Source organism: Amblyomma mixtum, chromosome 10 (genome assembly GCF_055824585.1).
Source record: "Amblyomma mixtum isolate Tamu chromosome 10, ASM5582458v1, whole genome shotgun sequence".
Lineage (NCBI taxonomy): Eukaryota > Metazoa > Arthropoda > Arachnida > Ixodida > Ixodidae > Amblyomma > Amblyomma mixtum.
The window spans coordinates 56,195,088-56,222,482 of NC_143021.1; the positions used below are offsets into that span (position 1 = coordinate 56,195,088).

Sequence of the window (27,395 nt, forward strand, 5' to 3'; positions counted from 1 at the left end):
AAAAAGGCGGGAGCCAAATGTTAATTCAATTTAATTAGGGAAACCGGCCACACAGGGCAATAAGTTGAAGTTTCTAAGAATGCTGGGAATGTGTAGATTTGAGTTCCCGTGGCAAAAAGACGAGTTCAGATTTCTCTTCACTGCACCTTTAAGTTGTTTTTTTTAGCCTTGAGCTTTTTGTAAGGGGTTGCTGATGCTGATGCCAAGATCACTGTTTGGTTATCTTTTGAGGAGAGCTCCTGCTTGAGGGGCTGGCGGCACACACTGGTGAAACTTCGGCTGAGCACCAAGACATTGCGTGCTCTGAGCTAAGGATGCTCTAAGCTAAGGCTTAAACATTCACTTTACACACTCCTAACTGTCCTGTGTGCTTTTTAACTGCGTGTTCAGTTATCTGTCCTCAATTGGCCTAAAGTGAACAATGCTAAGCACCAGTGACATGAACGCATCTCGCCTTTTTTGATGACCGAAGGACCCTTTGACCCTTGTGACGCTTCTAAAAAAAATCTTTTTTCCTGCCTAATGAGCCCTCCCTGCAAACTGATATCAACTTTTCTGGAAAAACAGTGGGTTCATTACGCGAGTATGCATGGTACATTCTAAAAATCCATTCCCTACCGAAATATATCGGTTGCACCAATCTCAACAAACCTCAGACAACCAGACCACTGCTCATAAGATTTGAAGAGATGTTCTAGAATCTCACACAGTTCCTTAAGAAACAAACTCCACAGCAGCGTATCATACAAGAATTCCTAACAATAAAATAAAAAATACCGTATAATGTGGAATATAGGTCGAGGCAGAATGTAGGTCGACCCCCTTACCTTGAAGCAAAAAAGTCAACATAAATTATGAGGCACAAAACTTTGTTTTATTCACTGGTGCCACCAGACTCGTAGCCTCCTCATTGGTCCGAGCTGTCTGAGCTCTCGTCCAACGACTGCTTCGCGCTGGCTGCGTCCCACAGCATGTCGTCCTCGGTGCCGTCCAACGAGTTGCTACATTTCTTGAATGCCTGCACCACCATATCGTCGGGCAGCGAGCGCCAAGCCTGAGCCACCCAGGTGGCCACAGGGGCGAGAGGCGGCCTGCGCAGCTGGCCGGTGGGAGTCTTTGTCGCCCGCCATCCACTGATTGTAGAGTTCACGCACGAGGTCTTTGAAGGGCTTATTCAGCACGACGTCCAGTGGCTGAAGTGTTGAAGGCATGCCCCCCGGAATGACAACGAGCTCCGTCCTCCCGTCGCGGAGCGCCTGCTTCACACCGGCGGTCAAGTGCCTGCGAAAGGCATCCAACATGAGCATGCTCGGACACCGCAGGAGTGCGCCGGGTCATCGATTCCAGACGGGGTTAATCCAGTTGACCATGAGGGCCTCGTCCATTTAGCCCTTTTCGTTCACGCGAACGGTAATGTCCTGCTGGAAAGCTTTTTTTGGCAGCGTCTTCCGCTTGAAGATTATATATGGGGGCAGCTTTCTGCCATCTGCAGTGCACGCAAGCATTACCGTGAAGCGCGAATGCTCGTTCCCTGTCGAAAGAAGCTTAACTTCCTTCGCGCCATGTTCGCACACTGTGTTGGACGACGGCATGTCGAACCACACCGGCGTTTCATCGGCGTTGCTGATCTGTCCCAGCAAGTAGCCATGCTGCTGCCGGAGACGGATAACATACCGCTGGAATTCGACCAGCTTGTCCTCGTATGTCTCTGGAATCTTCTGGCAGATTGATGTGCGCCGGTGAAGTGCAAATCCTTTGCGTCGCATCAAGCGATGAACCCAGTAAATAGAGCCCTTGAAATGCTCCTGGGACTGTCCGGATTCACGGGTGAGCTCGATAGCTTTGATGCGGATAAGCTCTGCTGTCACTGGCAAGGATCTGGCACGATGCTCGCGGATAAAATCCGCCACCTTGTCTTCGAGCCCAGGATGCACCGCGCGACGCCCGCAAAAGGACGTCTTCCGCACGTTGCAGGCAGACAGCTTGATTTTCTGCGCTCGCCAGTACCGGATGCTCTTCTCCGAGACGCCAAAGTGTCGCTGGGTGGACATGTTCCCATACTCTTCGGCGAATTCGATAACTTTTTTTTAAACGCCACGGTGAACTGACTTCGAGTACCGGTGCTCATTTTGCGGGCTGTCGCAAAATTAATACGTTACAACGCCAAGAACGATTACCGCCGTCAACGTTTAGCCGCGTCGGTTTACAAAGAGGAAGGAAAGAATCGTCAACATGGAAGCGGTAACGATGCGGATGCCAAAATGTCCGCAGCTCACACATGTTGCCAGACGACTATTAAGTTTGTGCCAAAGGCCGGTATATAAGTCGAGGGGTGACCTTTTGGTAATATTTTTCGGAAAAAACCTCGACCTATATTCCGCACTATACAGTACAGTGGTTTTGCTGATTTTTATACTGGTGGTGCAAAGCAGAGGTGCTCGCACACCTTGGGCTTGCGCACAATGGCAGGCGCGGCGACAATGGCCGAAATTAAGCTCAGCCGCATACCGTATAAATGCGTGCAAGGGCTGCACTTTTTTTTCCCCAGATTCGAGGGCCAGTTTTCAGGGTGCAGCCTATATACGCAATGTATGAATTTTGTAAAAACAGACCTTATCAGGCACTGAGCGCTATTTATTCTACGTTCAGTTGTCACTTGTGGAGTCTTCAGGCTCTGAGCTGGTGCTGTGCTCTGATGTGTCCGTTGTCAGTGCGTAGCCATTGTTCCACAGCCCCATCACATAGCAGAGCAACGACCAGTCACGACATTTCGTAGGTTGCTTTGCGTGTTGCTGCTGTTTCTTTTTGCTTTTTTTTTTAAGTTTGGGGTGGCGTCGTGCCGTTCTGACGTTACGCTTATTTCCTTCGCTTGGATCCATGTGCTTTTCCTATTCTTCTAGTGCACTGAAACACGCTGTTCGCATTTCATGTAGTGAAGCATCATCAAAACACCAAGGAGCCGTTTGTGCCACCGCTACTGTATCGCTCTGCGAAAAGGGCCGTGTGGTAGCCTTTATTATTCCAAAGCTATTCTTCGCCATTCTAGACTCTGTGCACTAAGCAAAACACTTGACAAACCAAAAATGTTGTTGTCGGTTTTCATCCCTGATGTGATGAAAACTGTTCTTGGCATTTCATTCAGGGCCATTTGTGCGCATGATAGCCACAGTTGCTTATGCACCATAAAACTCCATATAACCATATTTGTCTTACGGATAATGCATCCTATTTTTCTGATCCCTTGAATTCCGAAATAACGAGATTTTACTTACAGTCGTTACCACATGCGTTTAAGAATTGGTTAATGGACATGCACGTCTAGTGTTAGTGCTCTCAAGTTGCTCCAAAATGCCGATACTGACACCCTCCGAAATGCATATTTTTCTGGAAGCCAGCCTGGTATTTCCTCTTGCTTGCGTCTAACATCACACTGGTGTATCATTTTGATAATGCCTCAGCATCATTTTGACAATGCCTCAGCAAACAAATGTCTATCACCATTAACTGCAGCTGCAATGTCCATACTGATCTGATTTCAAGACTCTTGCATGCTAGCAATCCACTTATAACGATATTGAGAAAACAGGAAAATTCGATCGTTATAACCGATTATCGTTATATCTGGACCGCCAAAAAAAAAAGAAAAAAAGCAAACAAGAGCACGCATGCATTTTCCCGTGCATGCAGACTTACCTACTTGCCAGCGATGATTCAGTCGGATAGAACAAAGCTAGTCACTAAAGAACACTGAACACTTTATTGCTGTACATATAGAGAGAATAAATAGGTTAATCACGCTTAAAAAAGTCTGAAATCCGCGCTTGCTTGAGCGGCAGCTGAAGCTTAATTATTTCCGTATGCATCGTCTCTAGCTGTTGCGCGTACATGTGCGGCAGTCCTGTACCATGCATAAAGCCTATCAGCGACTGGATGGACTGTAAGGCACTTCGTGAAGACATTGGAGCTGGCATGGTGGTGTCACTGCCATCGTTGTCAATGCTGCCGTCATCGTCATCACTTTTTTCATCATCGCTCGATGCTGCTTTTTGTCGCAATAGCTGCTCCTCGGCAATGGCCTCATCGGTGAATTCCTCACACGAAGCAGCAGCGTTGTCAGCGTTCAAAAAGTCGTCTAAGAGCGCTCCGCCGGCGTTGTTGGAAGCGGCAACATGATTCCAGAGTGCACCCACATCGGCAGTTTCGGGGAGCCAGTCATCTGTCCCTTCTGAGACCGCACAGTCGGGACGCACGAAGCCTGCTTTTCTAAAGCAGTTCTTGACTGTGGACTGCTTCACCTCATACCACACACCATACACAAACCGCACCGCTTCAATCAAGCTCACCTTCAGGTGAGGAGGCCCGGAAGCATGCTCTGGCGATATCGAGCGGTCTATTTTTAAGATCAGCCATTCGAGCATGTGACGTCTGTAGAGGGCCTTGAAATTGGCAATTACGCCTGCGTCCATGGGCTGCAGACCTGCCGTGGTGTTTGGAGGCAGGAAGACCAACTCAACAGACGTCAGCTTCACGCTGACGTTGTGCGCAGAGCAATTGTCGAGGAGTAGGACAACTTTCCTCTTCTTTCGTTCCATTGCGCCGTCAAACTCGAGCAGCCATTCCTGAAACAGGTCGCGAGTCATCCACGCTTTCTTATTATTCCGATAGCTCAAACGGCTTGAGATGCTCGCTACCATCCATGCTGGCGCACAAAAACACTGTCACTCGGACCTTGCTGTGCTTTCCACCGATGCACGGGTCCCCTTTGAGCGCGTGCGTCCTTGAAGGCAGCATTTCGTAGAACAACGCTGTCTCGTCCCCATTGAAAATGTTCTTTTCCTCATAGCGCTCCAACAGCTCAGGCAGTTTTGTCGCCAGCCACTTGTCTTTCGCCGACACGTCCAGCAAGGCAGCCTCCCCGACGCTTTTATAAACAATGCCGTGGCGATCCTTGAACCTCTGGATCCATCCTCCGCCGGGCTCGAAGTTTTCACTCCCAGAAGCAAAGCGAATGTCTTCGCCTTTGCAGACAGAATCGGTCCTGTGATCGGAACATTCCGGTTGCGAGCGTTCAGGAACCACTGGTAGAGACTCTCTTCGACATCTCTATACAAAGGGTCTCTAACCCTCTTTCGCTGGTCGTCGTGGCCGCTGGAGCCGGCCTTCTCGAGGACATCTACAGCCTTGATTATGGTCGAAATAGTCGACTGCGACAGCCCATACTTTTTAGTGAGGCTTCCTACCTTGAAGCCCTGCCGGAAATCCTTGTGAATCTGGTGCTTCACCTCGAGAGAGATCGCCGTCTGCTTAGTCGGCGCCATCTTCCACGTACAATCGTGCGATCGTGGCGATAGCGATACGGCCGCACCCTTCGCACGGCACAGCGGTGGCCAACGGACTGGCGGCCAAGCAAACGCTCGCCTTCTCCCCACCTTCTCTCTCCAGTGATTGTGATGATGATGGCTCTTACTTCCAAAGGCCGCATGCATCGCCTCCTTGCGGATTTCTCCACAACGGTCTATTTGCGGCACTTTTCCCATCATTCTCTTCAAATAATTTTATTTTTTTTGCAAACATTCATACGAAATTTCCTAGTAAATACTTTCCAGGCGGTCAAAATTCTATCGTTGTATCCGATATATCGCCGATAATCGTATCGTTATATGTGGTTTATTTTTACATAGGGGCAATGGGAAAATTGATAAATCTAAATAGTTTGATCGTTATAACCGATATATCGTTATATCTGGTATCGTTATAAGTGGACTACACTGTACTTAAAATGCAGGTTTTGTACCGCTCGTTCTCTTGAACTAGCTCCAAAACCACCGATGCATTCTGAACTTGAATATGCCTCTTGAAAATAGAACCCCTGACTTGAAACTATTGCTGATCACTGAGTTCTCCGATTGTCTGTTCATTTTATTTACTCTAATTACCAAGGAGCTGATAGTCCATGGTAGAGAGAGGGTGTGGTAGATGGTCCTTTGCGATCACAAAATGAACAAGGGAGGGGAAAACGTCAGGTTGCTGGAGCCAACGTTTCGACAAGGGGACTTGTCTTCGTACTTAAAGGGACACTGAGGAGAGCACTATTAATATATTTTTTATAGCAAAATCCGATAGTTCGGCATGTCATGGCTTTGTTGCCACTTGGCCGGCAGCGAAAAATGCATTCATTTCTAACAAATTTGGATTCGAAGTTGAAAAGGTTTTTCCCGCCGCTGTGATTCAAACTTGGGATTCGGCTATGACGACAGAGGACTAAGTGACGTGAAACATGACGTGCATATGACGTAACACAGACTCCGTGATTTCTGGTGGCCAGCAGTGCGGCTTAGCAGCAGCCGAAAAGAAAGCTACCGCCGGCCGCACGTTGAAGGCATCTATCGGCTATTGCGGCCGTCGCTACAGTCGCTTCGCTTACGTTTGCAATGGCGTTTTGCGAGCGTTACGATGGATCTCGTTCTCGAAGTCGTCAACGAAGTTCTCGCAAATAGACACCTTTAGCATACCGTGTACCTTGATACCGCTAGCGGAATACCGGGAGCCCGCCTAACGCCGGCGAGCAGGCGCTGATTGGTCCCGATGCTTCAGGCGAGCACGTAGCTGCCCGGCACGTGGCGCCATCTGGCGACGTCAAGGAGATTTGCGCATGCATTGGCTGCGCCTCAGTGATTTGTGCTTCTCGTGTCCTAGCGTTGCTAGAACCATTGGTTCTAGCAACACTGTTTTGTTATATGACGTCATGACGCTTGTACTTGCGAGTTTGGCCTGTGGCGGCGATACCTGTATTTTGGTTCTTGCTCTTTTCTACGTTACAAGAGCTTTGTTGTCAGTATGAGTGGCGTTTTTGTAATCAGGAGCTGGTATTCTGTCGATACAAGCCAACTTCAATTTCTCCTCAGTGTCCCTTTAAGTACTTCGTACTTAAAGGAACTGATAGCGTGACTGCCATGAAAGCTAACCTAGGTTACCACCACTTGCTATTGAATTGCAAAATCATGCATCTGTTCCTCTTTCAGAAATTGTGCAATTTTGGAAATATTAACAGTAAGCTATTCTCGACAATTTTTATCACGTGTTAGGCATGTATGCAACGTTGGTGTAACACCATGGAGCCCTTCTGGTTTGTTTCGTCCCTGACACTGAAAGGAATGACCTTCCCTTTTCTGTTGCTGCTAAGAAGGTTGCATGTGACGTTATTAAGTGACCATGTTTATTGGAATGGAAGTGTTTTTTGTTGCAGTATGGACATTTAATTTGTCTTATTGCCTATTCGTTGCCCTGCCCCTAGGACGTTTGAATGTAAGGGAGTTGATGGGGATGTGTCCATGCAGGTTCCCTTTGCGCCATCTGGACTGAAGGTGCGCTACCTGAAGGTGTTTGAGTCCAAGCTCAACTACAGCGACCACGATGTGATCAAATGGGTGCGCTACATTGGACGCAGTGGCCTCTACGAGACCCGCTGCTGATGTGCTGCCTCGTGCGCCTGTTGGAACCCCTCCTCCCCTTCCACTCTTCCCCGTGTTTGTTGTACGTTAGGCTCTGCGTTGCAGCATGGAGCTTGAGGAAAGCATGGCACTGCTGCTTCAGGCGTGCCCCGGTGTCCTTCTGTTCTTGCCTGCATGCTGCATAATAAAGGTTTCCTCCAAGACCGTCTTCTGTGTGCTCAGCCATGCTGCAGGGCAGGCTTTAGAATGAAAGGTCTGGACCAGGTTGGTTACTAACACTTCTTGGTCGACTCTTCAAACAAAAGATCTTCTACTACTCAACTCTGTGTCACCTTTTCGTGCACTAATGCGTGCACTCCCAGACACCCTTAGAGCATGTGGTGGTCTGTGTCCCAAAGATGTCCTCGACTCAGTGTGGCAAGTCAGCCAGATACCAGCTACCAAGTGACGAGGAGGGGGTGGTCGTTTAGTGCCCAGCTTTCGCTGGTCTCAACCCAGAGGATTGGTCGGAACCAAAGGTTCACAAGCAAAACAAATTTGTACAGCAAAGAGCATTTCCTGTTCACTTGTATGGGCACATGTGTTAAGCTGGAAGCCTACGGCGCCAGTACCTCCTTTCCCCCTCTCGCTGGCAACTGCCATGTCCGTCGGAAGTCTGGAGGGGTTGAGAATGATGACAGCGCGTCGCGCGCTTCGGACGCTGTCCAAGGCCACGGGAAACGGGGAGCAAGACCGCGACGCGAACAGCCTTGTCAGGGTTGCAGAGGGTCGGCGACCGTTTCCCTTTGAAAAGAGATGAGCTCTCAATTGAGGGTGGGGGACAATAAGGTCGGCGCTACCTGAAACCACCCGACTGTCGTGCTAAGCTGTGGAGTTCGGCTTTGCTGGCGCCACGAAAAGTGCGAATGTTCCAGAAAAAGTACGCGGTCCGCCAGAGTCGCTCTGGCGAACACTAGGCTCCGCCCACTTGTATCTACGGTGCCATTGCAGCTGTATTGGTAGAAATTGGGCGAGAGCGGATTTAATAAAGCTCCGCCAATTATCAAAGGGATTAAAAGCCCGCTGCAAACAAAGAGCAGGGAGGAGAGGAGCGCGCCGAGTCCCAGTCTTGGCCGCTTTTAAACGCCTTTTTCTCCTGTTGCCTTTATTTTCGGTCTCGTCTTCAGTAAACTAGTTTTGTTGTCAAGAAGTTTGGAGTGGCTGCCCCAACCGGCAACGTGTCGCCGGACGAGTGGACGAAGGCGAAGTGCCCAGCATTCGATCAGACCATCCGGCCATTCCGACGACGATTCGGAAAAACTTAACTGGTGCCGTGGCCAGGATCAGTGTTTCAAGTTAACTACATGCAAAGTGATTTATGATACAATGCAACGCATGCAAAGGAACACTTAAGAGACTACAATACTAAAGAGATATTGCATCTAAAGTGCACAACAAGAGAGGTAAACAAAACGCAGTTTGTTCACCGGGCACTGCAACAGTCCGACGACCGTAGTACCACGACGGGGACTGGCACGCCCTGAAGACTGGCGTGCGCTGTCTTGCTGGTCCGTGGCTGGGCGAGTGGTGTTGACACGGGAGCCGTGCGGGCGCGCTTCTTTGATGCTTACACAGCGGCACGGTCGGTCGCCCCTTCGCGCACTTTATAGCGTGCGTTCCCAGGCATCCTTAGAGCGTGTGGGGGTAGCGGTCTCTGTCACAAAGGAGGTGCCCTCGACTCAGTGTGGCAAGCGAGAATGCTGGCATGTGGCGGCACCGTAACGTTATCGTCAGCGACTTTCACGGCGGCCCGAGAACCCTGGTGCGCAGGCTTTTCTGTAGCCATTGAGGTAAAAAACGTCACCAAGCGATTCAGGAGATCTATTATAGCACCGTGCTCTCGAAGAAAGCCGATGCCAAGGATGGCATCGCGAGAACATTCGCGCAGAACGAAAAAAGTGGCGACGAATGTGCAGCCTCGAACCGCAACCCGGGACCGAGCGGTGCGACACGTCCGCCGGCCGTGCGTATGTCGGGGCTTTCCTAGGGTGTCGTCATTATTTTCAGGGCCGTTGCAAGCCGTCCGCTAAGGATAGAGTAATCTGCGCCCATACCGACCAACGCGCTGACCTCCTTCGTGTCGACGAGAACAGGGATGTCCACCCTGCCTTCAGCGCGGCCCGTCAATGGCTGTTGGATGTGACTCAATCGGTGCGGTGGCAGAAGCTGGTCGGCGACTGGGGTTGCGGCATCGGAGCGAATCGAGTGGCGCGTCGGGGAAAACTGTAGAGATACGGCTTTCGACGTCGGGGCGATTGAGGCTGGTGTCGAGGTGGAAGCCTTGCGGCGGATCGGCGTTCGACGGCCTCGCCTCTGCAGAGGTCGCTGGAGCTAGTTTTCCCGACGAGGGCTCGGAACCACGTTGTGCTGAGGCATAACGGCACCCAGAAGACGAAGACCAACGTGGAGACGATCGCGACTCGCGGCGGGCAGGAGACGGGGAACTACGCTGACGGGTGACATACTCGGCGCTGTCCCGAGGGCGCTCTCTAGGTCGTGGAAATCCGCGCAGTCGGATTTCGCAATAGGGGCACCGCCGGCAGAGATGGCCTGCCTCAACACAGGGGTAGCAGAGTGGTCGTTGATCCGTAATACGCCAGAGGTCAGTCTTGCGCGTTGCCTGGCGCCGGAAAGCCCAGAAAGGAAGCGATTGAGCAGCCTGCACCGCGACCACTGGAGGGGTATAAGGCGAAGGCTAAGGAAATTTAGCTGGGCGGCACACGTCGGCGTGCGTGATTGGCTGGACAGGAGACGGGTACGGCGCGGGAACGGATGGGGTCGATTGCGGCGCCGGCACAACCGCAGCTGCTAGTGCCCTGAGTGCCTGCCGGACTTCCTCGCGGACGACGCTGGCAGCGGAATCGACTCGAGGGGCAAAGGTTGCTTGAAGGTGCTGCAGCTCCTCGTGGACCACAGAACGGATGAGTTCACGAAGGGAGTCTGGATTCGTCGCGGGATCGCGGCCGTCCGCCTCCACGCTGCCTCCGCGCTGAATTGAAAACGACGACGGAGCGGCGGTTGGCTCTCGAGGTGCGCTGGCTCCGTAACCTGAGACCTGTCTCTCTGATTAAAAAAAAAAAAAGCGCTCGCAATTTTGGGTTCTCCCCGACGCCCACCCAGCACCTCCAACAGTGTCACGACCAGGAGCCGTGCAGGCAGACGTCGGGGAGAACCCAAAACTGAGAGCGTTTTTTATGCGAAGCATATTACTAGAGCTACACTACAGCCCGTCGAGCGCGGCGGTGGAGCTACCATTGACCTTGAACGTGACCACGTGACAACTTGACGTCACAGCAGAGAAGAGATGGGCTGCCGGCTCACGCGGTCGGCGGCGGAGGCTCCACATCAGAGGCGCGGCGGCTGACCATGTGACAACATGACGTCACAGCAGAGGAGAGATGGGCTGCCGGCTCGCGCGGTAGGCCGCGGCGGTGGAGGCTCCACATCAGGCGCTGCAGCTGACCACGTGACGCTACAGCAGCGGTATAAAGCTGAGCTTGCCTCGCTCTCCGGGCACTTACGAGGCGGCCGGGTGTTTGGATGCCGCCTAGAAGCAGGGCTGATTTGAACGAGAAGCGAAAGCTTCAGCGTGCCACAGACACCGATGAAGAGCGGGATGAACGTCTGGCTAAGCGGCGTGCTCAATATGCGGCTCGGCGGCAACGTTCTACAACAACTGAAGAACAAAGCGAGGAACTTTACCAAGCCTAGCCATCAATATGCTTCGCATCTGACTAGGCTTAACCTTAGCTAAGCCTCAGCCATTTTTTTTTAAATCAGAGAGCCAAGTCCCAGGTCACAGTGGTGATGATGTCCTCAGGCTTAAAGGGCTACTCCGGCGATTTTTCAGCTATTTTAAGTTAATGGCTGCTTTTTGTTCCTAAGAATCTCCTGTAATGTGTACGATACAAGGTTTTCAAAGGCAACCCTAAGATAATTTTTAAACAGAAAAAAACGCAAAACTCGAAACCGAAACCGCGAAACCGAAACTGGGGAGGTGCCTTCGTGCGGTATTGACTGTGACATCACTAGCGTGTTCGCCGCGGTGCGAAGTTCGGAGCCACGCTGCCGACGTGACTGAAGCGCGGAGAACTGCTTTTCCGAGACCAGCGATTCTTCAGAAGACGACTCATTCGATGATTTCGGACTGGACGAGTCACCCTTCAGGTATGATCCACCGCCGCGCTAGCTAACCGAGTCACACCACAGGCCGCGTCACCTGCAGCACGGCGACGGTCTGAACTCGGAGAAGTATGTTTGGTTTATTGAGGTTCAACGTCCCAAAGCAACTCAGGCTATGAGGGACGCCGTAGCGAACTTGAGTCATTTCTCGTGCATGCATTTGTTACACAGTCGTCAGAATAAAAGTTAATGTGATGCTCCCGCTGATAGCTGTTCGTGTGGCGAGTGCCGGCCGACCTAGCCTGATGAAAGAATCTGCTGCCGGAACGTTGCAGCGGTGCGCAACTTCCTTACAGGAGAATGCGTCACCAACAGTCCTCTCTTTGCGAAGCTTTGTCTCGACGGCGAGCTTTTGGAAGTGAATTCACGCCAGCTACAGTTCTACAACCCAACATACTTTGAGCACGCTCACTGTGGTCCGCTTCCTCTTGACGGCCGCGCTTTGTTCAGCTGGCCGCTGCGATGGGCGGCTGTACTCGAATAACGTTGGCACAGAATCTGCCTTCAGGCGCCGGTCGAACGAAGCCTTAGCGAGTCCAAAGCTCCCTCTGAGGTACACACTGTCTTCATAGCAAAATGGCGCGAAATGTTCCTAGCACGAGCGGGAATGATTCCTCGGAGACCAGTTGACACGGCGGACAGCTCTCACCCAATTGTCGCGAAGGTTCTTATCGCTAGGAAACGTATGGTAGATCACGCCCGTTATCACAGATGAAGAATTTGTACAGCCCACAGCACATGAGAAGTTCCCGTGACCCAGCACTCTGGCGTACACGTTACATCAGACACGTTGAAATGGCGCGAAATTGCACATGTGGTGGGAATAATTCTGGAGACCTGCACTACAGCACCTTTCTTCCTTTCTTCTTTCACTCCTCGCTTACGTCGCGGTTCGGGTGTCCGTTACTGCGTCATTTACTTTCCTAAAAATCAATTTTCAGTTTTCCCCTGCACAGCCAACGCCAGCGCGCGCCCGACCAGCTTGACACGCCGACACGCTAGTGACGTCACAGTACAAGGTGGCCTGTAGAAGTTGCTCATCAATGGGTTCCGCTCGCGTCGAGGAGAGCTTGTCTTCAAAATTCGCTTGCGAAAAAACTACGCCGCTTTCAGGTGCGAAATTTTACATGAGATATCAGACTACCATAAAGAATACGGACTTAAAATTTCGTTTCGATCGATGAACATTGAAAAATCGCCGGAGTTGCCCTTTAATGGCGCATACCCACGGCGGGGGCCAGCGCACCTCGAGAGCCAACCGCCGCTTTGTCGCTGTTATAGACTCAGCGCGGAGGCCGCGGTGCGCGTTAGGTACGTGGCAATGTATATATATATTGTAAGACTGTAAGACCGGGTTTATTGAAAGGAACTGGGGACGGGAACAGTGGCGGAAACAGAGCGAGGAAAGCCACGTCGAACACAGACGCACGTGGCGATAGCAATATGGTTGAGGCTCATGGCCATCCTCGTTTTTGTTCTGAATGTGCGGCTTCCTTTTACCATCGCCTCCGGCGAGAAGAGGAACCCTCCTGGAGGCTTTTGGCGACGGTAAGAGGGCGGGGTTGTAGTATGGATTGAGGCGTTGTATATGAACTGTCTCGCGGCCGCAGCGGTCGGGAGACGGCATCAAGGGTTCGACAACGTAATTAAGAGGAGATATGCGCTCCAGGACGCGGCGCCAAATGGCACTTGCAATGAGTACGCCGATACGTTTATATCTTTAGGTGTTGTGTTCACATTCACAATAACGTGGGAGGCCTCTGTGACCAAAATGTACATCACTCTTTTCACGTTTCCTAAACTTCACGCGTTAATATCTCACGAATAAAAACTAAATTCCAATTTTGCATTATTTTACTCACATTTTAGTTGTTTCCTTCTGTGGGGACTTACCATTGCGTTCAATATGCACAAACTATTCACCTCACGGAAAAGTGATTCGACTTGTTAATATATCGCATGATTCTCCGACTGATACATTACAGCAGAATAATGTAGTCGTGAGCCGGCTGTTTCATTATGTTGTTTTGCTTTAAAAAATAATAATAGCTAGAAAAGATGGATTTCTCTGTTGCATTTTAGCACTTATATCTCAAAAAACCCCAGATGGAATCACTCTAATTCCTCGGCGCGTTGCGTCGGCGAGCGATGGTGGAGGTGGCAGCCACACACACAAATGTAGTTGCTCTCTGAGCTTTCTTTCTCCCCTGATTTACGACGCGCGCTGGTGAGAGCCGGCCGCGGAACGCTCTTTTTGTTTCTGTTTTCAAAAAGGCGCTGAATTTTGTGACAGCGTTATAGGCCTCGATACGCAGAAAGTCCGGCGTCGGCGCTGTGACCGAAAAATCAAGGGCATGGCTCTGGCAGGTGGTGCCCAGAGAGCAACGCAGTAGCCAAGGGGGCCGCCTAGGTCACGCGTTAAAACGTCTGCTCGAGGCAAGTAGTGAGCGACGACTGATGCCACGAGAGCGAAATTTATTCGAATAAAAATGGGGTGGAGTGCATTTGGCGAGTGTTCTCATGGATGCCACTTTACCAGTACCTCGTAAGAAGAGAGTACACAGCAGTTGCATCTTGTCAGTAACCACGTGGGGCAAAACCTTGGAGGCTGACGAAGATGATTGGAATTAAGCTGAGGAGAGCGCAGCGAGGTATGGAAAGGAAAATGACGGGTGTGACGTTAAGAGACAGGAAGAGGGCAGAATGGGTCAGGGGACAAAAGCGAGTTAGCAATGTTGAAATCAAAGAAGAATAAACTGGAGTGTGCAGGGCGTATCATGCGAAGGAATAGTGGAGTGCGTTCCAAGGGCATGCGTAGCGGTGGCGAGTCAGGATTACGTAATAAATTTGCCACCGCTGATACACTGATACAGGAGAGGATATATATGGTTCGATGGATGTCGAAGAGGCCTATGTCCTGCAACGGAGTCTGACGATGGTGATTATTCCTCAACTGATGTGCGAAACGTACTGCACCGGATGTACATGGCAAATATAGATTGGTTTGTCAGGAGGTATATATTTCATGAATGAGGAATTGATGTTTGTGCTTTTGAACGCCACGATTTTTTTTGGGTTCAGCTTTTCGCTCTAATACTCGAGTCAGTTCACCGCAATGGACATCGCCACTGGTACCAGTGTTTTGAAGATAAAGTGTGGTGCTCGGGGAATTCATTTCACCGCCACGCTTGAAAACTTGACCAAGAGGGTCGTCACACTTATTTGTGCCAATCTTGAGCTGACGTCTCACACGGCATGCAACGGCTGTCGAGGATCGCCTGGCACACAAGGCAGACATCACACCCCAGTGGTGCGGGGGTCTGTCGCAGGCCTTTTCGGTTGCTGTGCAGAAGGGAGGAGGAGGAAAAACTTTCTCAAACAGGTTTCTGCGCTAGGTGGCCATGAGCAACGTTAATGGAAAACGTTGGCCATGAGTGCTTGGGTCCGAGCTGAGCATCGCGACCTGCCACTGCTCGGAGTCGGAGAGCTACGGATCTCGCGGAGGGTGATCTTGTGGGCGTGCCAGCAGCATATATGTTGGCCTGGCATGGCTGGCAGTAAGGGGAGTGCAATGCAGGGTATGCATAGAAAACCGAGAATGAAATCGACTCGCATGCGCAAACGGTTGACTCCTCTCTTCGATGGCCAACGTCGGTGATGTTTGAGCGAAATGTATTACCAGCGTTTCCCAGCCCCGCTGTCTGCTAGACCAGGAGAAAAAGTGCATAGAAGTAGCGAGCAGTGGAGCTGCACCGGGCTGGCCGTGGCTTGGGGAAGCAACGCAGCCAGCCTCCCGAGGCCCCGTTTTTATTAGGTGGAGCTTTTTCGCCTGAGGCGCGGCTGCTAACATAAACCCTTGAGTGCAGTGGGGTCGTGCGGGGACCCTGGGGCGTGCCCCGAATTCCTTGTGCAATAAAGTTTTTTTTCTCTCTCTCTCTCCAGTCGCCTTCTTGTCCGTTATCGCGGTAACAACAGTCACCTGCAGATTCTCGCCGGACGCCTTCGAGATCTCTGCCACTGTCTCACGCATGCAGTACTGAGGAAGCTTCACGGCACAGAAAAAAAAGTGGCTCAACTTAGCGCCTAGCTCACTGCGCAATAAACATTTTGCTTAGGGACAAGGAACGGGTGCTCTGTGTGGCACGCCGAATTGGAAATGGCGCACCTGGCACCGAATACCTCTGCCTCGTGCGATTGCTTCTTGTTTACAGGCCATGAGTAAACACACAAATGGAACGAACACTTTTATTGAAGGCACTGGCTAAAGGGCCTATCGAGATGGCAGCGCTCACAGCGGCCAGTGAGGGAAGTAGCGGCGCACGAGCTCCGCGGCGACGGCGTCCACGTCGTCCGCTGGGTCGCTGCACTCGGCCTCGGGGCGAAACCACGCCACGTCGCGGGAGAAGTGGCTGCGCAGAAAGGTCCCGGTGAGAAGCACTCACTGGCCCATTACTTGTTGTGCAACAGTGCGCATCGGCACCCGCGACGCTCGGCGAAGTTAACGGATTTTTCTGCTGGCCTTCGCCAACCATGTACCTCGACAAAATCACGAAGGTCCACTCAGGCACACTCACAAAAGTTAAGTCAACCTATGGGCTCACTCAAACGCACACAGTCCCGTGCTCTCATGAACGCAAGACTCAGGGGTTAGCCATTCTGAAACTCTGGCAAAGCTTCCGACACATTCCCACGCGGCTCATTACCGTACCACACCCGCGTAAACTATAGCAATGGGGAAAGAATTACAGAAAAAAACGCCGTCTTCCTTGCTTAACAGTACCTTTTGCTGGGCTAGTTGGTGTGACATTGTGTTCAGGAAAGTAAAAACAGCGCTAAATTGTACACAAACCACACAGAAAGACGGACAGGACGGGCGCTGACTCCAACTCATGTGTTTCATCACTTTCTCTGTAAAGTAGCTAGGTCGCTGTTCAAATGGTGGTGTGGTTTGTGTAAAATTTAGCGCTGTTTTTACTTTGCTGGACACAATCTTCCCTGCTTCTGCGGAATCCTCTTCGGTTCGCCGTCGACATCGCCAAGGTGCCTCGCTCTCAAGCGTGTTTGGTCACGACAGTAAATCATTCCTCCCCTCCACGGCCAATAAACAAGAACAAAAACTGAGTGCACGCCGTCGTCGCGAAAAGAGATCTGAGCCTGAGCCCGGGCTCACTCAGATCATGATCTGAATGTGAGCCTCACTGAGCCCTAGTGAGTCGACTCACGAGTGAGCATGTCGCCAACTGGACGTTACTGAGTAGCTCAGAAGAGCCGTGAAAATGGTGGATAGTGACGTTTTGTGCAGCAGCGAACGCCACCGCGAACATGCACTGCAAAAGAGCGAATTGGACGGGTCTCATGGGCGCTGCAAGAAAGAAGGGACAGCGTGCACGCACAGCATATATGAGATCACCAGTTCGTCTTTACTTGCAATGTCATGCGTAAATCTATGAAAGATAACCTTTTCATGTCGGTTCGAAGATATCAAGAGGATAGATATTGGCCTATAATTATTCATGACATTTATATTACCTCCTTTGTGCACTGCAGTAATCCTAGCCTTTTCCATGGCATCGGGAAAAATGCTTGATTCAAGTGCTAAGCCCAAAATGTGGGATGAAACAGGCGCGACGTATTCTATAACAAGTTTCATTGGCCTCATCTGTATGTTATTGTGATCTAAATGCTTTACTATTATTCATGTTATTGAACGTATGGTAACTGCCTCGGTGTCAATGAGCTCAAGAAACGATATGTGAGTGAGACTGTAACTTAGTGTGCTTATGATTGGGGGTTCTAACTTAGCTGCCACGGCCATATTAGTAAATTGCTGACTGAAGTGATTGGCAAGTCGTACACCACACAGCTCCTCTCCGTTATTAGCAATTACTTTTGTCGGTACAATCTTCAGTCTACAAAGAATTTCGTTTACGATATTCCATACGGCAGGTGAGTCTCTAGCAATAATTTCAGCGAAAAGGTTTTCGTAGTACAAATGCTTTACCTGTTTAAGTGTCGCGTTTAGTTTATTTCACATAGTCTTAAATTCGTAGAGCGTGTCTTCACGTCGCAAACTAAAAAAAAAGCGTGATAAAGGTTGTCTTTTTCTATGATACGTCTTAGAAGTTCTCAGGTCAGCCAGGGTTTCTTAGTTTTCCGAGATCGCTTTGCTGCTTCAAGCGGGAAGTGTTTATCGTAGATGAGAAGCAAAGCTTCAAGGAATTCCGAACAGGCTCTGTTGGAAGCACTGTGTTTCATTAAAGATTGCCTCTCATACGCAGTAATGTCGTTCATGTTGCGCATAGCGCAACGTGCCGCACAGAGGGACGAGGGAATCCAAGGAAGCTGCGTCTCCCTTCTGGGACTGCTCAGCATTGCTTTAGATTTCCTCACACTAATGTTTAGACCCACTGTTCTGCTCTGCCTGTTTGGGTCTGCTCGATTATGTTTGGCAATTCGGCCTCTGAGTTACTTAGCAGGCAATGTCCTCAGTAAATCATGGATTGCTAAGCCATTCTCTATTAGCTCCTATTCATAGCAGTTCCCTATTCAGTTCTCTGGATGCCTCCCTGGAAACACGCGGTGAAGAGTACCGGAATGATCGTGTCTCCCATGCCTGACACGCTTCATTGTCGGAATTTCGTCACTTTCTCTGTACAGTAGCTAGGTCGCTGTGCAGGCGCTTGAGATACCTTGCAGTATTTTTTTATACAAATGAAGGCAAGAAGAGGTGCTCGTTAAGGCATATAAGACAGAAGCCGACAGCCATCGAAACCACGGTGCATAGGGTATATACCTTTTTTTTATCCTTAGTTCTTCATCAACGGGAGATTAACAAAACCAGAAGAAAAGAGAACCAAATGTCGCCGGTGGGATCCGAACCTACGACCACCGTATCTCGCTTCCGGTGTCTACCAGCTGAGCTACGGCGACGGCTGTCCAATGTGCTGCTTTCGGGGGTATTTTATGTGTAGCGTAAGCGAACCTTGAGGGTGTTCAACAGCGCCAGTCTCGTCCATAGCGGCGGACCTAGTACGTCCTGTATGGACGCCTCTTCTACACTTTGGTTACGTAATGCCTGCATGCCTGCGGAGGTTTCGGCTGAGACAAATGCTTGCTCGTAATCTATGAAATCTATATGTGAAGGTTGGTTATATTCTGCGAATTTATCTGTCCCCTGATTGATGGTAAGTTGTATATTGTCCAGTAACCTTTAGGAAAGCCAGCCTGAATCTTTGGCTGACTAAAGCCAAAGGTTGCTCCTATTCTGTCAACGATGAACTTAGTAAACACCTTGTGAACAACGGACAGTTGATCGACCTGCATTTCTTCAAGTCCTTGATGCCAACCTTTCTTATGGACTAAGATGATCCTAGCGTTCTTCCATGAGTCTGGTACTCTTGATGCCTTAATACACTGCGTATACACCATGGCGCGTTTTTATAGTACACTTGACCACCATCTTTGAACAAATCTGGAGTTACCTGATCCTCCCCTGCCGCTTTTACCCTTTGCATTGCTCGCAGAGATCTTTACTTCCTGTTTCATCACCTGTAAGATGTGCAATTCGTGCACAGTTCTCACTTTATCGTTTGAATCCTGATTATTCCGGCTGCTGTAGAGACCTGTGTAGAATCCTCCGGCTACTTTAGCTGTCTCATTCATATTAGTAATGACATTGCCCTTTAGGGTGTACTTCTGATTTTCACCGATGCCTAGTTTCCTCTCGACCGCTTTTAGGCTACCTTCGTCCTTTGGAGCCAACTAGATCTGCTCCATATTATAATCCCTGATTTTGCTTACTTTATGTTTATTGATTAGCTTTTTGAACTCTACCAGCTGCATTCTATGGGGTTAGAGTTTTCATACTTTGGCGTTTTTTAATCAGGTCTTTCGTCTGCCTGGCGGCATCCTGCCTAGTTACCTCACGTTCTACTTATTTTGCGGACTCCGTAACGATCTTAATGGGATTATTATTCGATTCCTGAACACTGCGGTCATCATCCTCCGAAAAAAAACGGGGTATCTGTTCCCGAGCGAGATAGTGCAATCGTGTGCTTTCCCTCTTACCGCTAACCCGTTGATGTGATTCTACCTTAACAATTTCCTGCGTTCCCCGAGCAAATCTAGACTATCCGGGACCTCACCGTCTTATGGCCACTACATATCACCCCCCAAGTGCCTCCACATGCCGCACTATGCCAGGATGGGCGCACAGTATGAGGCCTATTTAAGTTTCAGTCTCGCTGTTCGGGCCCTTCCAAATCCACTCCCACTTTGAGAAAGGAAGTATTCATGAATTGTAAGCTATTTACTTCTGCGAACTCTACGGAACACCTTTTCCCCCTGCTATTCGTTTATTTCCTCCGGCCGCACCCGATATATTAAGACACCAGCTGTGGCGCCCATCTTTCTGCTTTTCACTCACGGGGTCTGCCGCGGCTTGCCGCTCACTCCTCCTCCTCCGGGCTGCACCGCAGGGAGCTGCTGCTCTGGCGGCGTTTCGTCCCGCTGCACATCCGTACGGCCCCTGCAGTGCATTTATTTATATTTAACCCACAGCGCCATTTGGCATTACAGTGGGGGGGTTGATACAATAACATTGCACATAAATGCAGGTAAATACAAAAAAAAAAGAAACAGCTGCCCAGTCATTCACAAAGTAAGCAAAGAGTAACAACATTGACGCAATACGTATCTATGTACAGAATTTGGGGTGCAAAAACGTCAGCTGTGTTGTTCACCCAATGAACGTTTATTTTAGAACAAAGCACCAACGCAGTAGACATGCATATGCAAAAAAGAAAGCGCTAGACCTCTATGGTGCTTGCGATCTATGCCGCCTCTTTGCCCCCATTTGTACCTTGCATCGTTCATCCATGCTGAGCTGTTCGAGTGAAATACCCTCTTCTTTTTCCTCACCGTCGTATGTTTGGCGAGCCCTGGTGAACTTCTTTTTTTGTGACGCAAATGCGCCTGCAATCCATTAGCTTGGCACCAGTTTACCTTCTTTGGGCTCTCCTCACTGAACCCTGGCCAGTGCCCCGTCGTGGGTATGTGCCATGCCACCAAGGCAACAACAACAACAGCCTGCAGCACCAGCAGTGCAGAACGATGCGTGTACATGGCTCATTAATGCTAGTTGCGGCCATGGGCGTCCGGAAGGGGGTCAAGGGGGGGGGGGGGGGGGGGGGGTTGAACCCCCCTGGAATTACAGATATTATTTATGCACTAGCAGAAAACAACTACACGGCTTGATTGGCACGTTTAGGTGATATTAACTTATCGGATTTTGCTTGTTGAGTTCAATTATTTGTTCATGAATGAATTCTAATGTATGTTCTCCAAGCCGAGCACTAATATGCTGCTTCTAATTTTTGTTTCACGCGCGCAGTTTAGACCACAAGTAGTTCCTTTTTGGTGCTAACCTACCGCCTCCCCCATACCCGGACATCGGGTGCACCCCCCCCTGGAAGAAGTTCTGCGGACACCCTTGGTTGCTGGTCTAGAGCGTGTCCTCCGCTACTGTGTCTCTCATTTGAGCTAAAGACGCCAAGCACCACAATTAGGTGTTTCAAAAGGAGCCATGAAACACGTGTCCGGCCAGACCAGTAACTACCTCCCAAATACTCACTCCTCCTCGTCCAGTTGTGGCCCTCTAAGGTCGCAGGCGGGCAGCACGTCCGCGGTGTTCCCTGAGAGAGAGAGCGAAGCAGCCCTTGCGGGTCATTCGCGACACTACAGCACTACAGGCGATGCTCCACTGGTGCTGCTTCGCTAAACAGTCACCGGTTACGAAGAATGTGAGCGCATGAAAAAAACAGCCAAAAAGACGGCGACAAAGGAGAGACGAGGCACACACAACGAATGGACTATGAACTGTGTTTTATTGAAAAACAGTAAGTCTCCCAGGAAACCTAACAGAGCATGCGCAGCCCATCGGCAACGCAAAACCAGCACAAAAGACCGCGATGCTTGCGAGATAGTCAAGGCAGCAGTGTCAACGGGACAGGTAACCTATTTCCTTGCTGCCTTGATTATCCGCTGCCTCGATTATCTCGTAAGCATCGCGGTATTTTGTGTTGATTTTGCGTTGCTATTGAGCTGCGCATGTTCATTTAGGTTTGCTGGGAGACTGACTGTTTTTCAATAAATCCCAATTGCTCGCCCAGTCGTTGTGTGTGCCTCTTCTCTTCTTTGTCCCCGTCTTTTCGGCTGTTTTTTTCATAAGTATATACCAACTAACCCAGATCTCAACTCTCCTGCAATGCGAGCCTGCCTGTTTCCACAGTTCCAAGCTAAACCTCCGGGTAGCACTTCCCAGCCGCAACCAGACAGGAACCGTTTTGAATGCAAACCGAAGCTCGTTCCAGCTGGTGAAGAACGCGCTTTCCTTTTTCCTTCATCCCAAATTTAAATGAAGATGAGGCCTGTGCCGGGGAAATCGAGGCACTGGCTGTCACGAAAAATTGGCGCAGATTTAAGAAGCCGGCGTGGCGCGAACACAAGCAGGCTCACTCCGCAATTTTCTGAAGAAGGTAACGCAAAAAACGGACAAGGCACATGCTAATACCGTAGAGAATAAGGACACTAAAGCGAACCTCGTGCGGCACCTTGCTACGTGTGACAGCACGTGTAGGGCAAGATTTGAGAGGACCACGATTCTTGGCAAGAGCGGGAGTGATAAGGCTAGGCTCCTTCTAGAGGCCTATTACATCAAAAAGTCCGAGCGTTGTGTGAGGGACACATCTGTTCACGTGTATTCCGCTGAATGTGCTTTTTTGGACTCGTTTCTTTAGTAACTGGTTGCTAGACTGCTGTGCCTTATCTGCCCTCTCTACGCGCATGCTCGCCGTTTTTTTCCCTTTTTATACGCCTTGTACGACCGCATGAATAAGCAGTTGGTAGTAGCGCTCGTGAATGTCTTGTGTGTCCTTTCCTTCTGTCCCTTGTCCGTTTTTTGCGCTAACTTCTTCAGAAAATGCGTCACCAACTAGCCAGGCGGCATGCTCTCCCTCGGTGGTGGTGGTGGTGAAAAACTTTAATCAAAGAGAGCTCGAGGGTTAAAAAAAAAAAAACCCTGCTGCATGGTCGGTATCCTTAGTCCGGGACACCGCATGACGAGGCCCCGTCTCGCGCCCGCTTGACCAGAGCCCTTTGGGATTCCAGTGTGGAGCAGTTGAGGAGGGCAGTCTCCCATGCCTCTCGGGTGGGGGTGGGGGAGGGGGGAAGGTGAGGATTCTGAGTACATGCCCACACCATGTGAAAGATATCGCAGATCTCTCCACAGTGCGGGCAGCGCCCATCTGTGTTCGGATCGAAGTGTTTTGCTATTGTAGGACAGAGAAGGGTTCCTGTCTGCAGGCGCCGCAGAGTTCGCTCCTCCGCCTTACTCAGCCCTTTGGCAGGTGCCGGGTAGAGACGGTGGCTGTCGCAATAATAAATTAGGATTTCGCGGAACCGCAGAAGCGGTTTATGAGCTTCTGAGCCAGGAGAGCTAGGATGAGGAGCCCGGTGTGTGAGCGCTCGGGCGGCCGCATCAGCGGCCTCATTGCCTCGTAGACCCTGGTGGCCAGGAGCCCAGATCACTTTTGTGCGAGTTGGATCGGCGAGAGCGCGTCTTAGAATTTGCGAGGCAAGAGGTGATATTTCGCCTGCAAGATAATGTTCACAGGCCCGGCGAGAGTCTGTGATAACCGTTTTCGATTTTGGATCGGCGGCAGCGAGAGCTATTGCGACTTCCTCCGCTCGTGTTGAATTTGGGGCCCGAAAAGATAGCCCATCGACATTCATTCCCCAGTGGACTACGAACTTTGCGCTTGTTAAGCGATGTCCGCTCCACATCGTGCGGAAGCGACGTCGATATGAAAACGGCCAACATTTTTTTTACAACTCCCCTGCTTTCTTGACCAATGGTGACGCGCCCGGAGGGAGGTCGAGAGAGCGTTCGCACGATGGACGTTGCGTCTGTGCGCGCCTCGCATTGGGGCGAAGTAACAAACAGACGCGACGTGTCTATAAGGGCCTGCTTCAATCGGCGATCTGGAGGAGGTTTTCTTGATAGGCGGAACCGAAGAGTTCGTCTGAGTGGGCGATCTGGATTGAGATCCTGAGTTCTAATTCTATCGCGACGATACGGCCTCAGACATCTTGCTTTTCCGCGGATTCGGAGATCTATATCGGTTCACCGAGTGACATAGGCCATAAGAGAAGGGCGCCAGCGGCCGTCCCGTGTCGTACAAACCGTTTAAGTTTCTACGAAAAAAAGTCTTATCGCACGAGTACCGGGATGAACACCACTGTTGCCAAGCTAGCGGACGAGCTACGAATAGCGCGCCTGGCTTCGGGGCGGCAATTTCAGCGTATTCAGGTTGGCGGACTGTTGCAGTTCCCGGTGAAGGATTCGTGCTTTTGCTTGCCTCAGTCCTGTATCAGTGTATGTTTGCCGTTAGAAGAGCTCTCCCAGATGCATGTGCTCTCATGTGGGATTTGTAATTGGTCCGTATCGTCTCTGTGCTGAACAAACATTGTTCTGTAAACGTTTCACTTCGACCCATCCTCTGTCTTGCGAGCGGCCAAAGCAGGGCACCAAACGGCCACCCCCCTTTGTCACTCGGTAGTCGGATTGCGGCTGAGGTTGCCCCGTAAATGGAGGACGTGGACAACGGTGGAAATGCGGGCCAGTTGGTACTCTGTAAATTGAAAATAACCAGTCACAAAAGACGAGGCACAAGAGAAGGAATGTACACGCCACAACGACAAGACAATCAACTGAAACTTATTAGAAAACACAGTCCCAGCAAGGCCAGCAGAGCATGCGCAACAGCAGCATCACAAATCATAGCGCAAAGGACGCACAAGATATCACATCTACCCTGACCGACCTAAAAAGTTGGCGGGGGCTTAGCTTTGGTTAAGCCTGGTATGTGAGTGAGTGAGAGAGTGAGTTAGTGGTTTGAAGAGGAAAGGGGGAGGGCACGAGCCTATCTATTGGTGGCAGACCACCACGCCCATTGCCAGCGTGCCGATAGTAGTAGAGGGAGAGGGGGAGAAAAGAGACGATAGAAGAGGAGCGCGCCGCCCCATAGTGTGTCATTTAACACTCGCCGACCCCCTTAGGCCTGGAAACGGCCGTGGATACCAGTCTCCTCTAGGTAGTTCAGGAGGAGCTGGAAAGCTTTGGTGGGCTGGGGTCCTCCAGGGAAAAGCAGATCTTGCTGAGAGGAGCAGGGTAGGCCCAGGAGGCGGAAGCCTGCCGCTAATTTGTTTCTGTGCGCAGAGAAGGCCGAGCACTCGCAAAGAAGATGCTCCAGGGACTCCATAGGGCTGTTGCAGTATCTGCAGGCTGCAGGTAGGTTGCGAAAGCAGGTGTTTTATAGTGCATATGCAGCGCCTCTAGCGGGAGGAGCGCGACGCGCCGTGCCAAGCGGCCGCCATTACCCGACGAGCCGAGTTGGTAGCCCGGCTCTCGCTCCTGGTATGACGTCACTCTGTGACGTCACTGTCGCCTCTAGCAGGAGGAGCACGGCGCGCCGTGGCAAGCGGCCGCCGTTGCCCGACGAGCCGAGTTGGTAGCCCGTCTATCAATCCTGGTATGACGTCACGCTGTGACCTCACTAGGCATGGTATGGCGCCAGGGGTCATTCTAACGGTCAAACGTGCCACGTGGCCGCCGCTACGCGAAAGGCGGTTCTTGGGAGTAGTATTGCTTTCGCAACAAAAAGCGAATTCTTTCTCGAGTAAGCTCACCAAGGTTGTGCCAATGCAATCGTGGCCTGACAAACTGATATGGTAGGCTTCCAAGATTTCTCGCTCTTGTTTTCCCTTGTCTCTACCAAGAATCGGGACATTGCTAAACACAGGATAGCAGCCACATTCATTGCAATGGCGATGCAAGTTTGCACCGCCATTGGACCTTAGGGAGGAGCGGTGCTCACGCAGCCGGTCATTAATACACCGGCCAGTTTGGTCTATGTGTACTCTCTCGCATGTGAGGGGGAACTTGTACACGACCTGTGTTTCAAGGACGTGGACCAGGACACCTGCCTACACATGCGACAAGGGCCTTTGAGCGTTCGCACCCTCACATAGTCACTGCACGCCCACATATTCGCCACGCCGAACGCATGTCCGCTGTTGAAAAATCCATTTCTTCTCTGACGCTCTCATCTCAGCACACACCCGCACGATGGGCGGCGAAGGGGAAGCCGGGAAAAAGTGCTCTTTCTCCAGCCGCTGCAGCCGGAGGATTTCAGTGCTGCGTCTGCAGGCGTTACGCAGGGCTGGTTACATCCTGCGCCTTTCTCTACCACCTGGTCGACGGTGTGAATGCAGTTTAGAAGAGTGCGGTGACTTCTCTAGTGATTTGACGAGATGATTGTAGCTTTTGTCTTTGTGGTTGGTGCGCATGCGCTTGGGTGTTGAAGGAAGGAGGCGTTCATGGAATAAATCAGTTGTTAGTCTGCGTTTGGTTCTTCTCTCTTGTCCCGTCCTTTTTGCGCAGTTATTCTTTGTTCTCATAATGCAGTTTACCGCCTTCCCGGTAGTCAGCCTAGAACTTTGGTATACTCGAGAGTAAGGTTTCTATAGTTTGATTGGCGATTACTTTGGTAGGTATCTAGTAGAAAAATGATGAGATAATAGGTCTAATTCTTCAAGCTTTTGACGTCATCTTTCTTATGAATCACAATAATGTTAGCACCTTCTTCCACTGTTTCTATATGCTCGAGGTTGTGAGGCATTGTGGATACTGGGTGGCAGTGTACATATCTAACGTTACTCCCCATTTTCTTCTGCACAGTCACTGACTTTTATAAACGTGCCTGTATGAGCCATCAACCGAGTGGATAGTTTTTCGGAACCTTGGCTGGGAGTTGTTTCCCTGAACGATATGCGGCGGTGTCCACATGAAACTTGCCTATAACGCGTCGTCCGGAGTCAACCTGCCGACCACCATCCGCGCGACAAGGACGGACCGAAAAGCCTTTCAGCTGACACGTGGATTCGACCTCCAATTAAGCCCTTACAAAAATTTCCTTACACAGTCTACACACTCTCCATAGATTTTTGTTCATGAAATCTGCAGATGTTCTTAGGCAAATATTATAGACTGGTCTATATACTACAGTTTTCCTCAATATACTACTCTATACTACAGTTACTATATACTACAGTTTTCCTCAATTGCACTGCACACTTCTACTCCCTCCCAATAGAACATCTCGTCGTCTTTTTAACAGCCTGAGCCTACAGCGTTTACATGGTTCCACCAATGCCTTTCAAAAATCCTTCCTGCCATCCGTCATTGAACAGTGGAATGAGCTGCCTGAGGCAGTTGTAACTGAGTGCGATCCAAATAAATTCAAAACCCTGCTTTTATCTTATCTTTTTCCTTAGCGCACTTGCAGTTTAATGCCCGACACTTTTGGGTACCACCTCTGCATGTGTTACATTTTTTTCGTCCTTTTGATATAGCGTGGCCTGTGATTGTTCCCTTTTTCATTTTTGTAATGCTCTTTTAACAATTATTTTGCCTTCCTCACTGTTGTATTCCAAATTTTCCTATTGTTTGTGATTTCGTTTTTTTGCTCCCCCCTTATGTAATGCCCCGCCTAGGGGTCCTTAAGGGAAAATAAATGATGATGATGATGACAATATCAATCCTATAGACAGCGTACACACTATCTATACATAGATGGGCATACACTTTTGGCAGGCTTTATTTTT

At 50.3% G+C, this 27,395-nt stretch overlaps 2 protein-coding genes across 6 annotated transcripts in view; one reads left to right on the plus strand and one right to left on the minus strand.

The window, feature by feature from the left end:
* AP-2mu (adaptor protein complex 2, mu subunit) overlaps positions 1-7,652 on the plus strand; it is a 30,117-nt gene extending 22,465 nt beyond the window's left edge. For all 5 annotated transcript variants that reach the window (XM_089562348.1, XM_089562350.1, XM_089562351.1 and 2 more), the window contains one exon: positions 7,338-7,652. In XM_089562348.1, coding sequence (XP_089418474.1) covers positions 7,338-7,472 — 135 coding nt within the window. In that variant the 3' untranslated portion in view covers positions 7,473-7,652. The remainder of the gene's footprint in view (positions 1-7,337) is intronic.
* An 8,249-nt stretch (positions 7,653-15,901) lies between these two features.
* LOC149325854 (putative ATP-dependent DNA helicase HFM1) overlaps positions 15,902-27,395 on the minus strand; it is a 122,717-nt gene continuing 111,223 nt past the window's right edge. The window contains exons 25-27 of the mRNA XM_089562779.1: positions 21,304-21,364; positions 20,098-20,199; positions 15,902-16,081 (exon numbers count right to left, since the gene is read on the minus strand). Coding sequence (XP_089418905.1) covers positions 15,961-16,081; positions 20,098-20,199; positions 21,304-21,364 — 284 coding nt within the window. The 3' untranslated portion in view covers positions 15,902-15,960. The remainder of the gene's footprint in view (positions 16,082-20,097; positions 20,200-21,303; positions 21,365-27,395) is intronic.